This window comes from Chlamydomonas reinhardtii, chromosome 4, assembly GCF_000002595.2.
Source record: "Chlamydomonas reinhardtii strain CC-503 cw92 mt+ chromosome 4, whole genome shotgun sequence".
Taxonomy (NCBI): domain Eukaryota; kingdom Viridiplantae; phylum Chlorophyta; class Chlorophyceae; order Chlamydomonadales; family Chlamydomonadaceae; genus Chlamydomonas; species Chlamydomonas reinhardtii.
Window position 1 is genome coordinate 2,745,973 of NC_057007.1, and position 18,762 is coordinate 2,764,734.

An 18,762-nucleotide genomic window follows, 5' to 3' on the forward strand; every position below is an offset into this window, starting at 1 on the left:
TGCTCTTCTGAGCGAGCTGGGGGCCCATAGCTCCGGTAGTCTCTTACTCCACTATTCTTTGAGGCAGTAGGTGCAGTAAACTCACCAAGGGTTGAGCTACCGTTGTGCAAGCCAATTGGCCCCGCTCGGAAGGAGCTTCCATACGCGATAATGGCTGGCACTCCGCAATAACGCAGTCCCTACATGCTAGTGACGCGTTGAACGCAGAGCTCCGATAAGAATATGCAGAAATCCGGCGCAATTCGGCTAGGCGGGACTCCGGCGCCGGCGCCTCAAACGTCTTGGGCGCCGCAGAGTGCCTGCTCTAGACAGAGACACAGCACAGGAGAGGCTCGGAATGGCCCGCAGCAGGTCGTTGCGATGAACGCGGTTGGGCGCCAGCAGGAGCCGTCCGTTTACAGCGGCGTACAGCAGCTGCCTGCGCACGCCTTCAGGCGCGGCGAGTTCACCGGCAATCCGTCCAAATACGGCAGCCAAACAAACGTGTCCAATGGGGTCCGGCGGGCTCCAGCGTCAAACACAACACCTCGCGGCGCCCCAGCGCCATCTGAGTCGGAGCTGCGCCGGGATGAGCCCCAGGCCCGCCCCTCGCCATCAGGCATGTCGGAGCGGATTGCGGCATGTGAGAAGCGACATGTTGAGCGGCAGCAGCAGCTGCAGGTGCGGCTTGACCAGCTGAAGCACCGCCGCGCAGTCACAGCGGCATGTATGGACCGGGGGGCGTCCAGCGCGACAGCGGTCATCACCGCCCCCAGCTTCACGGAGCTCCACAACGAGCCAGGGGCAGCCCCGGAATCTCCCGACTCCTCATCCTCCTCGTCCGTAGGGTCTCAGCTAGACGGCCGCGGCTCCAATTCAGAGCAGCAGGGCGCCTTGCCGGGGCCAGCTGAAATCAGCGGCACGAGCAACGGTGCCAATGGCACCGGCACCGGCACTGGCAACACCAGCAACACCAGCAACACCACTAGCAGCAGCACCAGCAACACCACCAGCACCATTAGCAGCAGCAGTAGCAGCAGTAGCAGCTCGGTCACAGCGCTACATGCCGCGCCGCACGACCCGGAGGCAGCTCGGTACTGGGAGACGCGACTGCTGTCGCGCGCCTGCACCTCACTCGCCTTCCACATCTCCTCCCACTTCCACATCCCCACCGGCCCCACCGACCACCTCGCACCCGCGCTCATCAGCACCGCCAGCCCTACCAGCAGCACTGGCAGTAGCAGTAGCAGTTGCAGCAGTGGCAGTAGCAACAGCAGTAGCAGCAGTGGCAGTAGCAGCAGCGACCCCACCGCGGCGCTGCTGAACTTCTCGCTGGCGGCTCCGCCGCCACCGCCTCCGCCGGGCCTCGACGGCAGTAGCAGCAGTAGCAGTGTCGGGGGCTTCGACCCCAACGGTCTCTACGACAACCTACCGACGGTGTACGCGCTGAGAGCAGTGGCGTCGGCCCTGGTTGACCCTGCACTGTGGCGGGCCGCCGGGCCGCCGCCGCCTGCAAAGCCGGCGCCCAGTGACGAAGCTGGCAGCAGCAGTAGCGGCGGGGCTGGTGGCGGCGGTAACGGCAGTAGCAGCTCGGCAGCGGAGCGTGCCTTCCTGGGTGGCGCGCCACCCGCCATTAACGCCCTAACTCACGTGGCCGCCGGCGCGCTGCTGCGCCTGTCACACGCGTGCGGCCACGCCGGCTGCTACAGCCTGATCGAGCCGCTGACGGCAGAGGCGGCGGCTGTAGCAGCCGCGGCATCAGCGTCAGCGTCAGCCGCGGCCAGCGCGCAGGCAGAGGGGTTGCCTGCACAGGCTCAGGCGCAGGCGGCGGTGCTACACGTGCCGCTGCCGGGCGTGCCGTTCCACGGCCGCCAGCTGGGCCGCCTGTACGACATGGCTCGTACGGCACACGACGTACACGTGGGCGCGCTGGGTGCCGTACCCGCCAGTACGGCGGCGGCTCTGCTGGTGCTGCTGGCGGCGTCGCAGCCGCACACGCCCGCGCACCCCTCGCTCGCCCCGGGCCTGGTGGCGCCCACGGGCAACCCCACGATCCCGGCGGCGCTGCTGGGGCGATACCTGAGGATTGGGTCCCGCTCGCGGTCCGTGCTCGACACGGTGCGAGTCATGTGGGCGCTGCTGCGGCTGCAGCTGCCCGGCTCCGGCGCGCTGCTACTGCCACTTAGCCCCGGCGACGACGACGGCAGTAGCAGCGGCAGCGATGGGGAGGAGGAGGACGCCCCCGGCTCGGCTGCCGCCTCCGCGGCCTCCGCGGCGGTGGACGCTGCCAGCAGCAACGGCAATGGCAGCAGCAGCAATGGCAGCGGCGGGCGGCGGGGACGGGCAGCAGCGGCGGCCGACCGGGACCCCATGCACCAGCTGGCGCGCATCTTGCAGCGTCAGCTGAAGAACAGGGAGCGCTGCGTGGCGGCGCTGAACGCGGCGCGGCCCGGCGAGCTGTTCGGGACGTGGCAGATGGCCGTGCAGGTGTGGCGGGGTGTGGGTCTTGGTGTCGGTGTCAGTGAGGGTGGGTGGGGTGGGGTGCGGAGGATGGGGTGCGGATGTGAAGGGCTCAAGCTGGGCCTTGAGGGTGGGTGCGGCGTGCATGGCGCACAAGCGTGCACGCGATGCACCGTGCGATATTGACTAGGGTTTGGGGGGGCGAGCCATTCGTCGGTGCCCTGCCCCTTTCCAAATCCTCCTTGCTCTTTTCAGTCTTTTCATAAGGATGCCCCGACCCTGACATCATGCCCTGCTCACACAAATAGCCCAGAACTCACGCCACGCCATGTTCTGCACCGCCCCTGTGCCGCCACCCCTGCCACCACCTCACACTTCCTCAGGCCCTTGCGCTGCTGAAGGATCGACTGCTGGTCAGCCAGCGCTCCGTGGCGGCACTGGAGCAGCTAGACGACGCCCTGGCGGCACTGGAGGCCGCGCTCACATCGCCACCGCCCCCAGCACCCCCACCAGTTCCGCAACAGGGCCGGCAGCAGGGCAGCGGTCGGATGGGCGGGGCGGCGCTTGCCTCTGCGGCATCGGGTGACAGTATGGATGAGAGCGACGGGGGCTTTGACGCCGCCGCTGTGGTCGCCGAGGCCGCAGCCGCCAGGGCGTTGACATCGGCGCCGGCGGCGGGCGCTGGCGGGCGCGGGCGGGACGAGGAGGCGGAGACGCAGGCGGAGGCGCGGGAGCAGGCGGAGGCGGCGCTGCGGAGTCCGCCCATGGAGGCGCTGCAGGTGGGTGGGTGTATGCCACGCCGCGCGTGTGTGGGCTAGCACATGTGGTGCATCTGTGTGTGTGTGTGTGTGTGTGTGTGTGTGTGTGTGTGTGTGTGTGTGTGTGTGTGTATGTGTGTGTGTGTGTGAGTGAGAGTGAGAGAGGTGTGGCGGTGGCGGTATGGCGGCGAACAAGGGCCTGATTGCATGGCTGTGGGCCAGGGCTGGCGTGTGTGATCACCGGCAACCGTGAGAGGACGGAATGCCCTGCCATGGCCCAGCCTGCACTTCTCCAACCACCCTGACTAGCTCCACCCCTCCACAAAACACCGGTGCGCGTGTGTCCCCTGCAGTTGTTCTTGGAGGCCGCCCGCGAGGTGGCGGCCAGTCGTGGATTGGACCGGCCCGCCAGCACCTATCCATCAGGTGCGAGCCCGTGATGTCCCGCAGCGGACACGCAAGGGCGGGAGTCAGGCCGAAGTTGTCATTGTAATATTGTATGTACGTGTAGGACGTGGGCGGGGAAGACGGCAGGCGACCAGGAGGCAGAATAAGGGGCAGGCAAGGGCCGCGGCTCAGCCATGAAGGAGTTGCACCGCTGGAGTGGGGCTCAAGCTGAGGATCATTCCCGTGGTGCACGTTGCGCGTAGCATCGCCATGGGTAGTACGCCTTCTCCTCCTCCACGCGCTCCCGTGGCTCCAGGCCTGAGTTTAGTCTCCGCACCCCTGACTAAAATCCCGGTGCTGAAATCTCCCTGGCCGTTTCCTCATGCGCAGGCGAGGGCGGGGACTGCGCCTTTGATCCCTGGGGCCTGGGCTCCGCGTCCTTCGTGGGCAGCCTGGCAGTGCCGGAGCCGCCACCGCCAGCCTGGGGCAGCGTGCCGCGGGAGGACGGCGCGTGGCGCGACACGCTGGGAGACACGGAACAGGTGAGGGGGAGGGTGCTGTGTAGGGGGAAGCAGGGGAGCCTCGGGGGCTGAGCACATTCACGTGGCTTCCGTGGATGGCTGCGGGGACGTGGGGACTTCGAAGCAGCGCTTGTGAATGTGGGCTTGGTGGCTTCGCTGGATGAATTTTGCTCAGGGGCAAATGCCGCCGCTTGACGAGTGTCGTGTTGTTTGGTGATGTGGCCTGCAGCGTGTGGCGATGCTGCTCAACACCTGGCCCGAACTGGGGCGGCTGGTGGAGCCGGTGCCGCCGCCACAGCAGCAGCAGCAGCAGCAGCAGGTTAAGGAAGAGCTAGAGGTAGAGGAAGAGCAGGACGTGAGCGGCAGCAATAGCAGCGACGGCAGCTATCGCTCCCGCATGCGTCTGCACCTGCAGGTGGGTTTGACGACGCGCGGTCTGGGGCCTGTTGTGATCAGTGCAGCACCGAGCATTGTCTTGCCCTAAGGGCACCCTTGCCCTGATCGTGTTCCCCATTACCGCGTCTACAGTCTATACCCACCTGCCGTAGTACCATCACCTACCCAAGTTCCCAACATACCGCAGCATGACCACCGCAACCCACCAGACCGTCCAACCAACACCATTGCAACCCACAGGCCTTCACCGACCTGCACTTCGCCACTCTGGAGCGCCTGTACCGCGCGCTGAAGGCTCAGGCGCCCGACGCGCGCCTGCACGCAGCGCTCGAGTTGCCGGCGCCGCAGCAGCAGGGCGAGGCGGGGGCCAAGGAGCAGCGGGCAGCAGGCGGGGAGGAGCACGTGGCGGAGGAGGTGGGGCAGGCAGGGGCAAAGCCGGAGGGCGCGGCCGCAGCCGCGGCCGTGGGCGGTGGTGGCGCCGTGCCGGCGCTGCCCCCGGGCGTGCTGGAGCATCACAAGCGTAGTGCGGCGACCCTGCAGCTGCTGGGGGCGGTGGCGCTGCCGCACCGAGCGGCGGTAGACATGGTGAGTGGCGGATTGGAGAAAGGAGTTTGGATGGTGGTTATGTGAAGAGTTCGGTCGTCTGACGACGGACCGTGTAGCCCAACACGAACCGAGACCTGCTGCACGTGTGGTCCCTGACAGCCAGTTCGGCCTTTGCCGATGACAGCGGGGAGTTTCCTTCAGCTTGTGCCACCATCATGCATGTTGCGCATCCACACAACAAATACACGTCGTCCATCCATCGCAAACCACCTGCCGCCCCGTGTCTGTTGCCCCCGACCAAAACCCGCAGGTGTACACGGACGCCCGCGGCCGGCGTGTGGGGCTGTGCCTGGCACACCTGGGCGCCAGCCGCCGCTCCCCCGGCGAAGTAGCCGTGCTGCAACACGCCCTCTACGGCTGGCCAAAAGCTGAGGTGGAGGCCGCGCAGCAGGGCTTCCGAGCGGCCCGCGCCGCGGCGCGCCGGGCCGCCAGGGCGGCGCGCGCAGCACGCGCCGCCGCTGCTGCTGAGGCGGCGGCGCAGGCCACCGCCGCCGCCGAGGCCGCGCGCGCGGCGGCGGCGGCGATGCAGGGCGACGCCGAGGCGGCGGCGGCGGCCGCCGCCATCACGACCGCGACTATGGGACTGCTCCAGGGGTTGGCGGCGGCGGCCAAGGCCTCGCGCAAGATGCCGGCGCCGCGGCCTTCAGCGGCGGCAGAGCTGGATCACGTAACGCTGGCGATTGCGGCGGCGGAGGCGCGCCTGCACGGCCACACGGCGCTCGGCACGGCGCTGCCATCAGCGCCCCCGCCGCTCGCGAGCCATCCACTGACGGATCTGGATCTGGATCTGGATCCGTCGGAGCTGGCGGCTTCGGCGGCGGCGGCGCTGACGCCGGAGGAGGAGGTGGCGTTAGTCAGCGCCGCCGAGGCCGCCGCCAGCGCAATGGAGCTTGATGCCGCCGCAGTGGCGGCGGCGCCCACCATTGCCGCCGTGGCCATGGCCGAGGCGGCAGCGGCGGCCGCCGCCGGTGCCAGTGCGTTGTCGGGAGCGGCATCGGCGGCGGCCAGCGGTTCCAGCGGCAGCGGCGCATCGGATCCTGGATTCGGTCTTGATGACGTGGTCGTGCTAGAACTGGATCACGACTGGTTCCACCTGCGCGAGAGCTACTACAGCTCCGTGCTGGCAGCCGGGAAGTGGGACGAGGCTGTACGGCAGCAGATTGGAGCTGCCATGTCGTACACGGAGCTGCCGTGGGAGGCGCAGCTGGACCTGGTCTGGTTCGTGCTGGCGCGCGCCGGCGCGGCGCCGCCCATCCGCGTGTTCGCGTAGACGCTTAGCCCAGTGTTGGAGACTTGTGAGGGCAAGAGCGGCGAGAACGAAGGGAACGTTCGGCGGCTTGCGCAGGCTTCTGCAAGACCAGTGACAGCGATGCTCGGCTGCCAATTGCCGTCGTTCGTTTGTTGGCGCGGCTTGTTGGCAGCGGTTGTTTCCAAGGGGATAGGGCTGTGAAGTGGGGGACAGCGTCGTCAGGGTGCTGCCTACGACAATCTGATTCTGTCCAGGCCAGATTGAGAACGAAGGGATGCATCTGCGGGCTGAGGTACAAACTTGGCATACACTGAAGGGGGATGCAAGCGCTGCCGGGAATGAACTGTGGTCACTGGGGAGTCATGTGGTTGGTCGCAGTGGCAGGGGTGTGGTTATGGTGTGTTGTACGGTGATCGATGGAGTGCCCAATGAATCGCTCGGGACTGAGCGAACCCGGAAACGGGTGCGGCCCCAGGCTAACCGCGGGCTTAGCGGCTGGGCGCGGCCGGAGGGCGTGTGGGGACAGGCCGCGGTAAACCGTAGCCTGCTTCAGGCCGGGTTGGACGGGTGGTAGATGTAAGAAAGTGTGCTATGGTGGATATGCAAGCCTTGTCATTTGACCTTGCCGCCGGTGGAGTGCGCTGTGAATCCGCCCTCGCGTGTGCAGGCGGTGGTGTGCCCTTGCAGCACTTGTGTGCTGAAGGTAGGGCAACGAGTGTGAATGTGTGTGAGTGTGTGGGTGGGGAGGCAGCGAGTAGAACAGCAGATAGTGTTGAGAGGCAGACAGGAATAGGTAGTGATCCCTGCTGCAAGAAGAACCAAGCCACCCGTGAGACCATTTTGGTTACGCGGGGGCCGTTGATTTGTTTAGTCACCCGGGCTGTTCATCCTGCTGTAATTGCTGCTGTCATTATTATGCATGTCAGCGCGCACGGCTATTTTTGCCAAGAGCGTCGGCAAAAAGTATCATTCCTGCCTCCCTAAGGCAGCCACCTCCTTGTTGCCAAGAGCGAGAAGATGCAGGGGGCGTGACACGGGTGTGGCGTTTCCGTGCAGAAGGCTGGAGACCGGGCACTTGTCAGGGGTCAAGCGCAAGTAGGGAGGGCGAGTTGTGGTGTAAGTAGCCCATGGCGCGTTTGGTGGCACTTGCCCTTCATTCGTTGAGAGTTTACCAGGGATCTTTCCGCCAGAACCCATATTGGGGACGTGGCAGTCGTGGTTGGATAGTTGACAGTGGCTGAGTGCGTGCCGCCGGGCAAGCCTGTGGTTTTCGCTAGAGGGTCGAGCAGCAGGCACGAGCAGAGGGCAGACGAGGTAGATGCGTGGCGTACGGTGTTTTGCGAGGTCGCTGGCGTGCGAGACTGCTGGCACTCGGTTGCCAAACAGGGCGAGTTTAGCGAGGCGGGGTGCAAACACGCTGGGATTGCAAAGGCAAGAGCGTCCATCCGCCCGCCGGGTCCATCCCAAACCTTGGCCCACAGCTGTAAACAACTGGTTTACTTGGCTCACGCGTTGTAGTCCAAAAGATTACTTTGCGTTCATGACTCGTGAACGCTTCCCACCTCACGGCAGCTAGCACAGCTAGCACACCTGCTGCACGCATGCGCTTCCTAGTCATCAGGAATGTTTCCCGCTGTTGGGCGTGTCACCACATGTCACCACACAGCAAGCCGTACACCGATATGCATTACAAATGCGGCAAGACACTTCGTCTATCACAGCAGGACTCATCAGCCTACTGTCAGCGTCGATGCTGAGCAAAATAAACACGAGACGGTCCTTCAAACATACATGCATTGTTGGGCCCGCCCGCCAATGCGCTTTTGATGGCATCTGTGCGGTATTACACGACATAAATCACCGCCAGCATTCCGTATGAACCATATGCGCGTGTGATGTGGCATAAGTTATTGTCAAAGTGATAACGCACCGACGATCGAGGTATCATCAGAGCTAGCGCTGACACACGAACGAACACAACGTCTACTTGATGCGAATCCGGAATGAGCGGATCTGTGAGTCGGTGAAGCTGCAACTGGACAGCAGGATGTCGAAGCGGTAGCACTTGCCGCTCTCCACGTGACCCTTGCCCTGGAACGTCATCACTGCCTGGGTCGGTGTCAGCTTCAGGTTTGCCAGCGCGTCCGCCAGGAACTCGCCCACGTCTGACTTCTTGGGCGCGGGGTCGGTTCCGCACGTGATAGGCACCAGCTTGGGGTATCCGGGCGCAATTTGGCCTGCGTTGCGCGCGTGGGGAAGGAAGTAGGGGCAAGGGTGTGGCCAGCAAATGAAGAATGGGCACTGAGCACGTCTGCCAGACACACACACACACACACACACACACAGTGTTTTCTTTTCAACACACACACACACACACACACAGGTCACATGGCAGTCCGTGCCAGTAAGCATGAATCGCAAATCCGCAGCAGACAGCCCACACATATGTACACGTGCAAGTGCATGCATGCCAAGCCCGCCCTGCTGCTGGAGCCACCCACCCCAGGCCGGGTTGCTCAGGGGCCACTTGACTGGGATGGTGCTGCTGGTGGTGGCGAGCACGTTGAAGTCCTTGGGTGAGATAGGCGGCAGGTAGCCGTCGAAGGGCGAGCACGGCGGCACTGAGGCACACAGACAAAAGATTGGAAGCAGTGGACGTGCGGGATACCAGGGTCAGCAGCAGCTTACGTTTGTGTGTGGCAAAGGCACGGCATGTGCAATTATCTGCGCCACCCGCTTGTTATTGACCAAGTGTAACTGCATTCTAGACCTGGCTGAAAGACCTGCCTTAATAATTTCGTTCCCTTACGTACCCAAGACTTCCACAGCGAATGTCTTGGTGGCGGTATTGGTTCCGTCAGACGCGGTGCAAGTGACGGTGGTAGTCCCAAGAGGGAACGCGTAACCAGAGGCATAGTTGCACGAGGGCGTCACGGCACCAACCACGATGTCAGTGGCGGTGACGGCCGACCAGGTGACAGCAGCAGTGCCGCTGGCCGAAGCGTACACGGACGCCGGCGAGGGGACCGTAATGGCCGGCGCAATGGTGTCAGTGACAGTGATGGTGATGGTCTTGCTCGCGCTATTGCCGCTTTTGTCAGTGGCCGTGCAGGTGGCTACGGTGGTGCCGACGGGGTAGACGCCAGAGGTGGAGGGGGCCGCGGGGGAGTAGGTGGTGACAACGTTGAGGTTCGTGTCCACGTTGTCAGTGGCGGTGCATGTGAAGGAGATGCCGTCGGCGCCGCCAAGCGTGTTGCCCTCCTTGGTGATGGCGTTGGTGCTGGAACTGACCGTTGGGGCTGTGTTATCTGTGGGACATGCAGGGTGGGGGGGATTACACGAATGCGTTTGCATGTGCGTAATTGGTGATTACTATGTAGCAGAAGCAAGCAAGTGTTCTTCCAAGGTCGGAGCCGCAACATGCGAAGCCAGTAGGATCCATGCCCCGCCGTGCCCCGCCCTGCCTCACTCCGTTCCCCGCGCCCCGCCCCACTGCCACCCAACCCGACCCGACCCGATCCAACCCAACCCAAGCAACCCGCCAAGACCCGACCCGACCTACAGCAACCCTTGCCCACCCTACCCTCCCCTCCCCGACCCACGTCTCACCGAGAACGACCACAGCGAATGTCGCGGTGCCGGTATTGGTTCCGTCAGACGCGGTGCAGGTGACAGTGGTGCTGCCAAATGGGAAAGAGTCACCAGAGGCATAGTCACACGAGGGCGTCACGGCACCAACCACGATGTCAGTGGCGGTGACGGCCGACCAGGTGACAGCAGCAGTGCCGCTGGCCGAAGCGTACACGGACGCCGGCGAGGGGACCGTAATGGCCGGCGCAATGGTGTCAGTGACAGTAATGGTGATGGTCTTGCTCGCGCTATTGCCGCTTTTGTCAGTGGCCGTGCAGGTGGCTACGGTGGTGCCGACGGGGTAGACGCCAGAGGTGGAGGGGGCCGCGGGGGAGTAGGTGGTGACAACGTTGAGGTTCGTGTCCACGTTGTCAGTGGCGGTGCATGTGAAGGAGATGCCGTCGGCGCCGCCAAGCGTGTTGCCCTCCTTGGTGATGGCGTTGGTGCTGGTGCTGACGTCTGGAGCTGTGTTATCTGTGGGCGGACATGCAGGGTGGGGGGGATTACACGAATGCGTTTGCATGTGCGTAATTGATGATTACTATGTAGCAGAAGCAAGCAAGTGTTCTTCCAAGGTCGGAGCCGCAACATGCGAAGCCAGTAGGATCCATGCCCCGCCGTGCCCCGCCCTGCCTCACTCCGTTCCCCGCGCCCCGCCCCACTGCCACCCAACCCGACCCGACCCGATCCAACCCGACTCAACCCCACCCAACCCAACCCAAGCAACCCGCCAAGACCCGACCCGACCTACAGCAACCCTTGCCCACCCTACCCTCCCCTCCCCGACCCACGTCTCACCGAGAACGACCACAGCGAATGTCGCGGTGCCGGTATTGGTTCCGTCAGACGCGGTGCAGGTGACAGTGGTGCTGCCAAATGGGAAAGAGTCACCAGAGGCATAGTCACACGAGGGCGTCACGGCACCAACCACGATGTCAGTGGCGGTGACGGCCGACCAGGTGACAGCAGCAGTGCCGCTGGCCGAAGCGTACACGGACGCCGGCGAGGGGACCGTAATGGCCGGCGCAATGGTGTCAGTGACAGTAATGGTGATGGTCTTGCTCGCGCTATTGCCGCTTTTGTCAGTGGCCGTGCAGGTGGCTACGGTGGTGCCGACGGGGTAGACGCCAGAGGTGGAGGGGGCCGCGGGGGAGTAGGTGGTGACAACGTTGAGGTTCGTGTCCACGTTGTCAGTGGCGGTGCATGTGAAGGAGATGCCGTCGGCGCCGCCAAGCGTGTTGCCCTCCTTGGTGATGGCGTTGGTGCTGGTGCTGACGTCTGGAGCTGTGTTATCTGTGGGCGGACATGCAGGGTGGGGGGGATTACACGAATGCGTTTGCATGTGCGTAATTGATGATTACTATGTAGCAGAAGCAAGCAAGTGTTCTTCCAAGGTCGGAGCCGCAACATGCGAAGCCAGTAGGATCCATGCCCCGCCGTGCCCCGCCCTGCCTCACTCCGTTCCCCGCGCCCCGCCCCACTGCCACCCAACCCGACCCGACCCGATCCAACCCGACTCAACCCCTCCCAACCCAACCCAAGCAACCCGCCAAGACCCGACCCGACCTACAGCAACCCTTGCCCACCCTACCCTCCCCTCCCCGACCCACGTCTCACCGAGAACGACCACAGCGAATGTCGCGGTGCCGGTATTGGTTCCGTCAGACGCGGTGCAGGTGACAGTGGTGCTGCCAAATGGGAAAGAGTCACCAGAGGCATAGTCACACGAGGGCGTCACGGCACCAACCACGATGTCAGTGGCGGTGACGGCCGACCAGGTGACAGCAGCAGTGCCGCTGGCCGAAGCGTACACGGACGCCGGCGAGGGGACCGTAATGGCCGGCGCAATGGTGTCAGTGACAGTAATGGTGATGGTCTTGCTCGCGCTATTGCCGCTTTTGTCAGTGGCCGTGCAGGTGGCTACGGTGGTGCCGACGGGGTAGACGCCAGAGGTGGAGGGGGCCGCGGGGGAGTAGGTGGTGACAACGTTGAGGTTCGTGTCCACGTTGTCAGTGGCGGTGCATGTGAAGGAGATGCCATCGGCGCCGCCAAGCGTGTTGCCCTCCTTGGTGATGGCGTTGGTGCTGGTGCTGACGTCTGGAGCTGTGTTATCTGTGGGCGGACATGCAGGGTGCGGGGGGCGTGATGACAAGAATGCGTGTGCATGGTCTGTGTTTGTATTAACGGAAGCTAGCGGAACCTTCGTTCCATGCAAAGCTGCAGCACACCAAGTCTGCCTGCTGGGTCTATCTCTCTAATCTAGCCCCGCCCCGTCGCCATCTATGCGCCGCGCCTAGCCATGCCTGTGCCATCCACTTTACTACTGCTGCGTGCATTGACCCATATGAACCATCCATAGAAGACCTAACCTACAATCCCTGAGGCTCTGCCTAATTTACGGCTTACCCAGGACGGTCACAGTGAACGTCTTTGTGGCGACGTTTGGCGTGGGTTGCGCGCCATCAGACGCGGTGCAGGTGACCGTGGTGCTGCCAGATGGGAAAGAGTCACCAGAGGCATGGTTGCATGCGGGCGTCACGGCACCAACCACGATGTCAGTGGCGGTGACGGCCGACCAGGTGACGGCAGCAGTGCCGCTGGCCGAAGCGTACACGGACGCCGGCGAGGGGACCGTGATGGCCGGCGCAATGGTGTCAGTGACAACAATGGTGATGGTCTTGCTCGCACTGTTGCCGCTTTTGTCAGTGGCCGTGCAGGTGGCTACGGTGGTGCCGACGGGGTAGACGCCAGAGGTGGAGGGGGCCGCGGGGGAGTAGGTGGTGACAACGTTGAGGTTCGTGTCCACGTTGTCAGTGGCGGTGCATGTGAAGGAGATGCCGTCGGCGCCGCCAAGCGTGTTGCCCTCCTTGGTGATGGCGTTGGTGCTGGTGCTGACGGTTGGGGCAGTGGTATCTGTGTGAACGAGGTCATTAGGGACAGCAGCAGGTCAACTGATTGCGGCGATCGAGGTTGACAACCAGAACTAACCCACGCCCAGTGCGTGCGTCGTCCAGCCCAGCATGGCGGGAACTTGCATCGTCCCTCCATCCCACAGTCACGTACCCTTGCAAACGCCGGCCGCGCACTGTCCGGCGACGTTGTTACTTCCAGCGATGATGCAGGAGGTTCCGTCATCCTTGTTAGTAATGCTACTGCAAACCTGTATGTTATACATGATATGGTAATGACGCATGCATCGTGCGCATGCTTATATTGACGCGTATGCTGTCAGGTAGGGGAGGGAATTTGCCGCCACCCGCCCTACTTTCGCTCAGTCCTTTCATTCAATCCACCACAAATCGCCTTAATCGCGCCTGGTTTCACTCACCTGCTCAATCAGGTCGTTCCACTCACAAACGCTATCAATTTTGCAGCTGTTCGCTGGGACTGTGCCAGTTGCACAGGACTTGTCGCACGTGTTGAAAAGAGCTGCAATCAAGAGCAAGGCATTGTGGGCATGACTGATTGGGCAGCAGGATGTCTTTTCTCATTCTTGACCATGCGCTCTGCTGTGTGCGACTAGTGTAGTGCTTATGTAAGTTGCTTGCATTGATTGGCACCGTAGGGCCCTGACCATGGACTACTGGGATTGTATACACCCTGCTGGCGAACCCTGTCCCATCGCACACCCTCCTGGCAAACATGCCGGCGTAGCCGGCGTATGATAAGCGGTGGCCTAGTTAGATAGCCCAGCAATCAACGAGCACGCCCGACTTACACACGCTGTTGGCCTTGATGAAGACCGCTGAGTCAAATGCGGCGTCGGCGGTATCTGTAAACATGTATGCACGGATGGTAAGCAGGGTTTACCGAGTTATCTAGTGCTTTTATGAGCTAACACCTGGCAGATAGCTGGAGTCTAATCAAAACCCACATGCAAACCAAGCATGCAAACAGCCTGCTGGATCGCTGAGTTTGAATTTGTCTGAAGTAAGGCAGCTAGTCTCTAGCCGAACTGGGAACCTTGCTTCAACGAACGGGGGAACCCTGTAAACTCTCCATCCTTGCGACCACGCCCACCTCCACGGTGCGGAACGTTCCCCCTGTTTTTTCCGGGGATTCCCCCCCCCTTTCCCAGAGTGAACTTACCGGCAACTACCAGCTTGAAGGTAAACACCTGATCCTTCGCCAGGATAGCGGGCTTGGTTACGAGCAGCGTTGTCATGCCATCGTATTCCGTGCCAGTGGAGAAAGACCTGTCATTCAAGTAAGCAAGTGGAATGGAGAGTGCGTGAGTACCTTATGTTCCAGCAGTAGTTTCGCTCGTAAAGGCGTTTTGCTACCTGCTTGCCCTGTATCAGCAGGCTGCATGGGTGCACGCACGCACTCTGCCCTATGTATCCAGTCAATCCAAAACTCAGGGGGGTGCAAATGGAAGCGCACACATGCATGCACGTACGTACATATGTGGCTCTACTTGTGAGGACACGTACACGCGCGTGCGTGTGTAATATTACACACCGGTGACCGACCTGTAGTAAGCTGAATTCTTGCCAATGTTGACGTTGTTGATTGTCACAGCCTACATGTGTAACGTGAATGATGAAATGAGACTTGCTTGCCGGCATGCAGATGATAGTCCCATGCCGCCGTGCATCTGGCGCCGTACGTGCATCTGCGTACTCCATCAACCATGCATGCATGCACAATCCGACTAGATAGCTTTTCCCTTACAGATCCCCTTCCGGACCGACCTGACTTCCATACAACCCTTCCATCCCACCACCACATCGTCGTGCACATCGTTTGCCTTTCCCCTTTTCGTACATCAGCACGAGATTCCGCCTGTGCGAACATTCGCTTTCTGTCCTGCTGCTGGATGGTTCGCCCTACTGTTCGCGCCCCTACCTTACTTGTGCAACTTCGATTACATCCTTCACTCTGCCCCATGTCTGAAAGCTCCCTGCCCATGTTCCCTTCCCATCTTATGCTTAAGACAGTGCTGCCCATGCCAACACTGCAGCGGCTGCCGCCCCTGTGCAAACTGCAAAAGATTGCCACCCCGCACAGAATGCACCGCCTGCACCCGGGCGGGCCCACTGCCAACCAAAACCCGAGCCACCCCGACCCCCCCGACACACACACGTTCCAATACTGAGCTAGCAGCAGCGCATACATGCATGTCTGGTCTGCCACACACCTGGGCAGGGCTGGTGCCGGGAACAACAGCGACATTTGACTTGTTTATGGCTGCACACACATGGCAAGTCAAGGCCAGCAGCAAGCAATCAAGGGCTGTTGGAACAAGCAACCTCTGGACGGATGGATGGATGAACGAAAGTAAGTTGATTCTGGCGCACTTGCAGCAGTCTGCTGCATGCATGCATACGCACTCACGGCTACATTCCCAGCAGTGCTGAAGGCTGAACTCACTTGCATCCGAGTAGAGTAGCAGGAAGCCGTCGTTATACGGCTGATTCACGTACTCAGGGTATTCCTGTATGTGTGGATGTGGGAAATGCCACATTACATACTGAGACGTAGGCAGCACTCCCTCTACGACAACAGTACGTAAGAGTCAAGGAAGGAGCACACGTTTCGTTGTTGTCAGCAGTCGCTCGATCGGTCACCAGTTGTCAGTCCCACGGTCGTCCCAGGGTCCCACATACATATGTATGCTAAAAGTTGGCTGGAATGGCTCTGGGCGTCAAGTCACCACAAAGGAAACACGCACGCAAAAGCTAGATAGCGCACCTCCGAGGCAAACACATATTGGAAGGAAATCTTGCCTTTGGTCTTGGCCTTGGCCGCGACTGTACACGCATTGCACATGCATGTATGTATGGCGAGTTGTCATGTGGCATGGGGTCCGTACGCACGTGCCAACATGTAGCTAGGGCCTAGGGACGGAGTTGTAATCATGCAGTAGCAGCTGTGGGCATGCGCACCACCCCCGCACCATCCGCACGCACCGGCAGGCCGGTCCACACGTTCAATACGATGAGGTATGCAATAAAGGTCAAAGCATGCACGCAAGCGACACTGGCGTCAACTCACATGACAACGAGCACGCGTCGTATGTGGTGTTCTTCACGGCAGCGGTTACGTCGGCGTCACCGGCAGTCCCTCGATTACCAGTAGCTCCAGAAATTGCAGAAGTTGTTCCACTGAGGGTGTTTGTCACATAGTTCGCGAAGTACGCGAAGCCTGTGGTGAGGACCACCGCACCTGCACCATCGAGCGATCCACGCACATACTCAGCAGTCCAGGGGCGGGTGAGTCAGTCGCTCCAAGCAGGCACGCACTGCTGCTGGTGAGCGAGACAGTCAGGCAACTGGAGGATTTTCAGTGCACAGCACCTGAAACCTAAAACGTTATCAAGCTGCATTAAATCAGCATGCACGAGCGAGCATGCATAAACTTGCCAGCTGGGAAGTCCGCGGCCAGGGCGTGCCCTGCAGGCGGGGTCCAGAAGCCCGACGCACTGGACGTCCCACCTGCGTGAAGTCGGCGAATTGTTTGGCTGTTGGCAGAGATACGTACTCGGAGGGCGCAAACGAGGTGAGCGATGGTTTAAAATAGCGCGCGCGATGGATAACTACTACTGCTGCTGCCGGCCTGCTGCTGCGCGTTCGGTGTGCCCTTCGGCAAAATCCTGGAATTCTGTCATATCGGTGGAACAAGCGGGCAAACTGCAGCAGTCCGTCGTTTCAGTAATTTCCAAGCAAGAGTGATGCGACGACAGGATTACCTCCTGGGCAGGTGAGTGTCGCGTTGATCAAGTCAAACGACAAGGAGTCGACGAGACGTGCAGCCAACTGCAAACCAGTCTCATTCGTCACGGCCAGCGAGCGGCGCAGCTGCTGCTGTCCCAAGTTCTTGGCTGCCATCTGTTGGCCGGCCACTTCGGCTGCTGCCCCACGAGTGACAGCCGCGGCATCACTCATGATACGAGCTCCAAATGCAGGTGAGCTCCACATGACGGCTGCTGCCAACGCTGCTACCAGCAGTACAGCTCGCCCGGCGGACATTTGGGCACCGCGCTTGCTGCTACGATATGTTCACGACGTATTTGCTGTTCTATAATGTGTTCTGCAATATGTTGTCTCGCTTTGGCAATATCTTGTTTTGCTGCTGGGTCCCCGCTCTTATGTAACAGCAGCAGGGCGTCGGGCGGTTGGCTGGATGGGCAACAGCTGCGGTTGGATCGATTGGGATGTTCGGGCGGGGTTAGAGGTGTTTGGTCAAAAGCTCGATGTTAATGATGAAGAACGGCATATCATGTTCGGTGCCACTTACGGACTCCATCCACACAGGTGCTGCCCGCTCGCTCACTCAAATTTTGCTGCTGCTGGCCGAGCTCGCTCAACAATCGACCCTGCTCTCCAAATCATAAAATTAGTAGAGGTGAAGCGACTTGAAGGCATGGTGTTTAGTCGTCCTGTTTCTGGCCGTTTGAGTGTCGGCGACCTCTTCATGGACATGAAGCGTCGCAAGTTAGCTCGCTTACCACATGGCTTCTACCGCCCACCCCCGAAGCGACGACTGCATGTGGCGAATCTGCATACCCAGCCCCATACATGCGTGCGGCACTGGGTTCAGCACGCACTTGGTCAGTCATGTATGCGCCCGTCTGGGCCTAGGTAGCCCGTGGCAACTGTCAGCAGGCCATACCTGTTTACACTGCTGCGTATGTGGTGACTGGTCTACAGCGGGGGACGTCTGCAGGTGTACCGCATAGAAGCAGCGGGAGGGCGGGGACGCAGGTTGTGCCAGCAGCAGTACCCTTGGCAGTACCTGCTGCCCAGCTACCTATAGCGCGCCCATGTGTGCAGCTAGCGCATAGCGCTGCTGGTTCGTTCGTTCGGAACTTCGGCGTGCACTTGCCAGACCCCAGCCCGCAACACCTGGCTGCCGTACTAGTGCACATGGTGTGTGTGGCGCCTAGTCTGCAGAGGTCCCACTTCAAAGCTGTGGGAGGGCCTTGCGCTTTGGGAGGGTTCCATGGTGAGGGGGCCCATCTCACTCGGGGAAACCCGCTCATCCAAATCTGGTCCGAAGCCTGGTCCGAAAGGCCATCCGAAGCTGGTCCGAGTTTCTGTCCGAATCACCCCACCCCTGTCCGAAGTTTTTGTCTCCGAAGCTGGTCCGAATTGTATCCGAAGTACCGTATCATACACACCTTTCGGGCAATTTTGTCTGATGCAACTTCGGATGCAAATGTTCGGACCAGCCTGGCCATCTGAACGTCAACTCGGACGCGCCCAGCCCCATTTCGGACACTCCCAGCCGTCAATTCGGAGTGCATCCAGCCCCATTTCGGACGCGCCCAGCCGTCAGTCAATTCGGATGCACCCAGCCCCATTCGGACGTGCCCAGCCCACGCCCACGCCCACGCCCACGCCCACGCCCGCCCACGCCCACGCCCACGGACACACACGCCCACGCACACAGGCACACACACGCCTACCTATGTCCCCCGTCGCGGCGAGCTGCTGCGGCGCCGACCGCGTTGTCGTTCCACGCCATGCTACGTGACAGTTCCCCTCGATACAAAATTCCTGATGATGGAGTTCACAAGATTGCTATGATACTGTTGAGTTGGCTCTTTGTAGTCGCGCTCCCGCGGCCCGGACTTTTTTGCTGGTGTGCAAAAATACAGTACTGTATACAAGTATTCTGTAGTGTGCATAGGCGCTAGAAGTTGGATTTGAGCTTGGTGAATGTAAGGGATCGTTGTTAACGTAAGAGTTGTAAGCGCGACGGCCGAGGAACGAAGGTTGTGTTCCACAGGTAAGGTGCAGTGTATGTATAGCAAAGCTTACAGCTACAGGAA

General features: G+C 61.3%; 2 protein-coding genes across 2 annotated transcripts; one reads left to right on the top strand and one right to left on the bottom strand.

Moving 5' to 3' along the window:
- Nucleotides 1-43: 43 nt before the first annotated feature.
- Nucleotides 44-7,755, top strand: CHLRE_04g223600v5 (uncharacterized protein). The gene is made up of 7 exons (XM_043061943.1): nucleotides 44-2,466; nucleotides 2,823-3,218; nucleotides 3,551-3,623; nucleotides 3,975-4,126; nucleotides 4,335-4,520; nucleotides 4,742-5,086; nucleotides 5,358-7,755. Exons 1-7 carry the CDS (start codon nucleotides 361-363, stop codon nucleotides 6,375-6,377), a joined length of 4,278 nt encoding a protein of 1,425 aa, XP_042925295.1. The 5' UTR covers nucleotides 44-360; the 3' UTR covers nucleotides 6,378-7,755.
- Nucleotides 7,756-7,767: 12 nt separating this feature from the next.
- Nucleotides 7,768-17,043, bottom strand: CHLRE_04g223650v5 (uncharacterized protein). The gene is made up of 18 exons (XM_043061944.1): nucleotides 16,678-17,043; nucleotides 16,352-16,423; nucleotides 15,984-16,154; nucleotides 15,681-15,739; nucleotides 15,360-15,423; nucleotides 15,127-15,176; nucleotides 14,459-14,508; nucleotides 14,076-14,182; nucleotides 13,705-13,758; nucleotides 13,315-13,415; nucleotides 13,050-13,146; nucleotides 12,393-12,899; nucleotides 11,604-12,098; nucleotides 10,785-11,279; nucleotides 9,966-10,460; nucleotides 9,170-9,664; nucleotides 8,858-8,977; nucleotides 7,768-8,593 (listed from the first exon to the last, which is right to left on the bottom strand). The coding sequence occupies exons 1-18, from the start codon at nucleotides 16,955-16,957 to the stop codon at nucleotides 8,340-8,342; spliced, it is 3,966 nt and encodes a 1,321-aa protein (XP_042925296.1). The 5' UTR covers nucleotides 16,958-17,043; the 3' UTR covers nucleotides 7,768-8,339.
- Nucleotides 17,044-18,762: the final 1,719 nt, after the last annotated feature.

Bases quoted from the DNA above. Each gene is read 5' to 3' on its own strand.
- CHLRE_04g223650v5 (XM_043061944.1), bottom strand. From the start codon at position 16,957: ATGTCCGCCGGGCGAGCTGTACTGCTGGTAGCAGCGTTGGCAGCAGCC. The intron at 15,740-15,983 runs GTGAGTTGACGC...ATGCGTGTACAG, and splicing joins CGACGCGTGCTCGTTGTCAT to TCGCGGCCAAGGCCAAGACC. The intron at 8,978-9,169 runs GTACGTAAGGGA...TGTGTGCCTCAG, and splicing joins ATTCGCTGTGGAAGTCTTGG to TGCCGCCGTGCTCGCCCTTC.
- CHLRE_04g223600v5 (XM_043061943.1), top strand. From the start codon at position 361: ATGAACGCGGTTGGGCGCCAGCAGGAGCCGTCCGTTTACAGCGGCGTA. The intron at 2,467-2,822 runs GTGTGGCGGGGT...ACACTTCCTCAG, and splicing joins CGTGGCAGATGGCCGTGCAG to GCCCTTGCGCTGCTGAAGGA. The intron at 3,624-3,974 runs GTGCGAGCCCGT...CCTCATGCGCAG, and splicing joins CGCCAGCACCTATCCATCAG to GCGAGGGCGGGGACTGCGCC.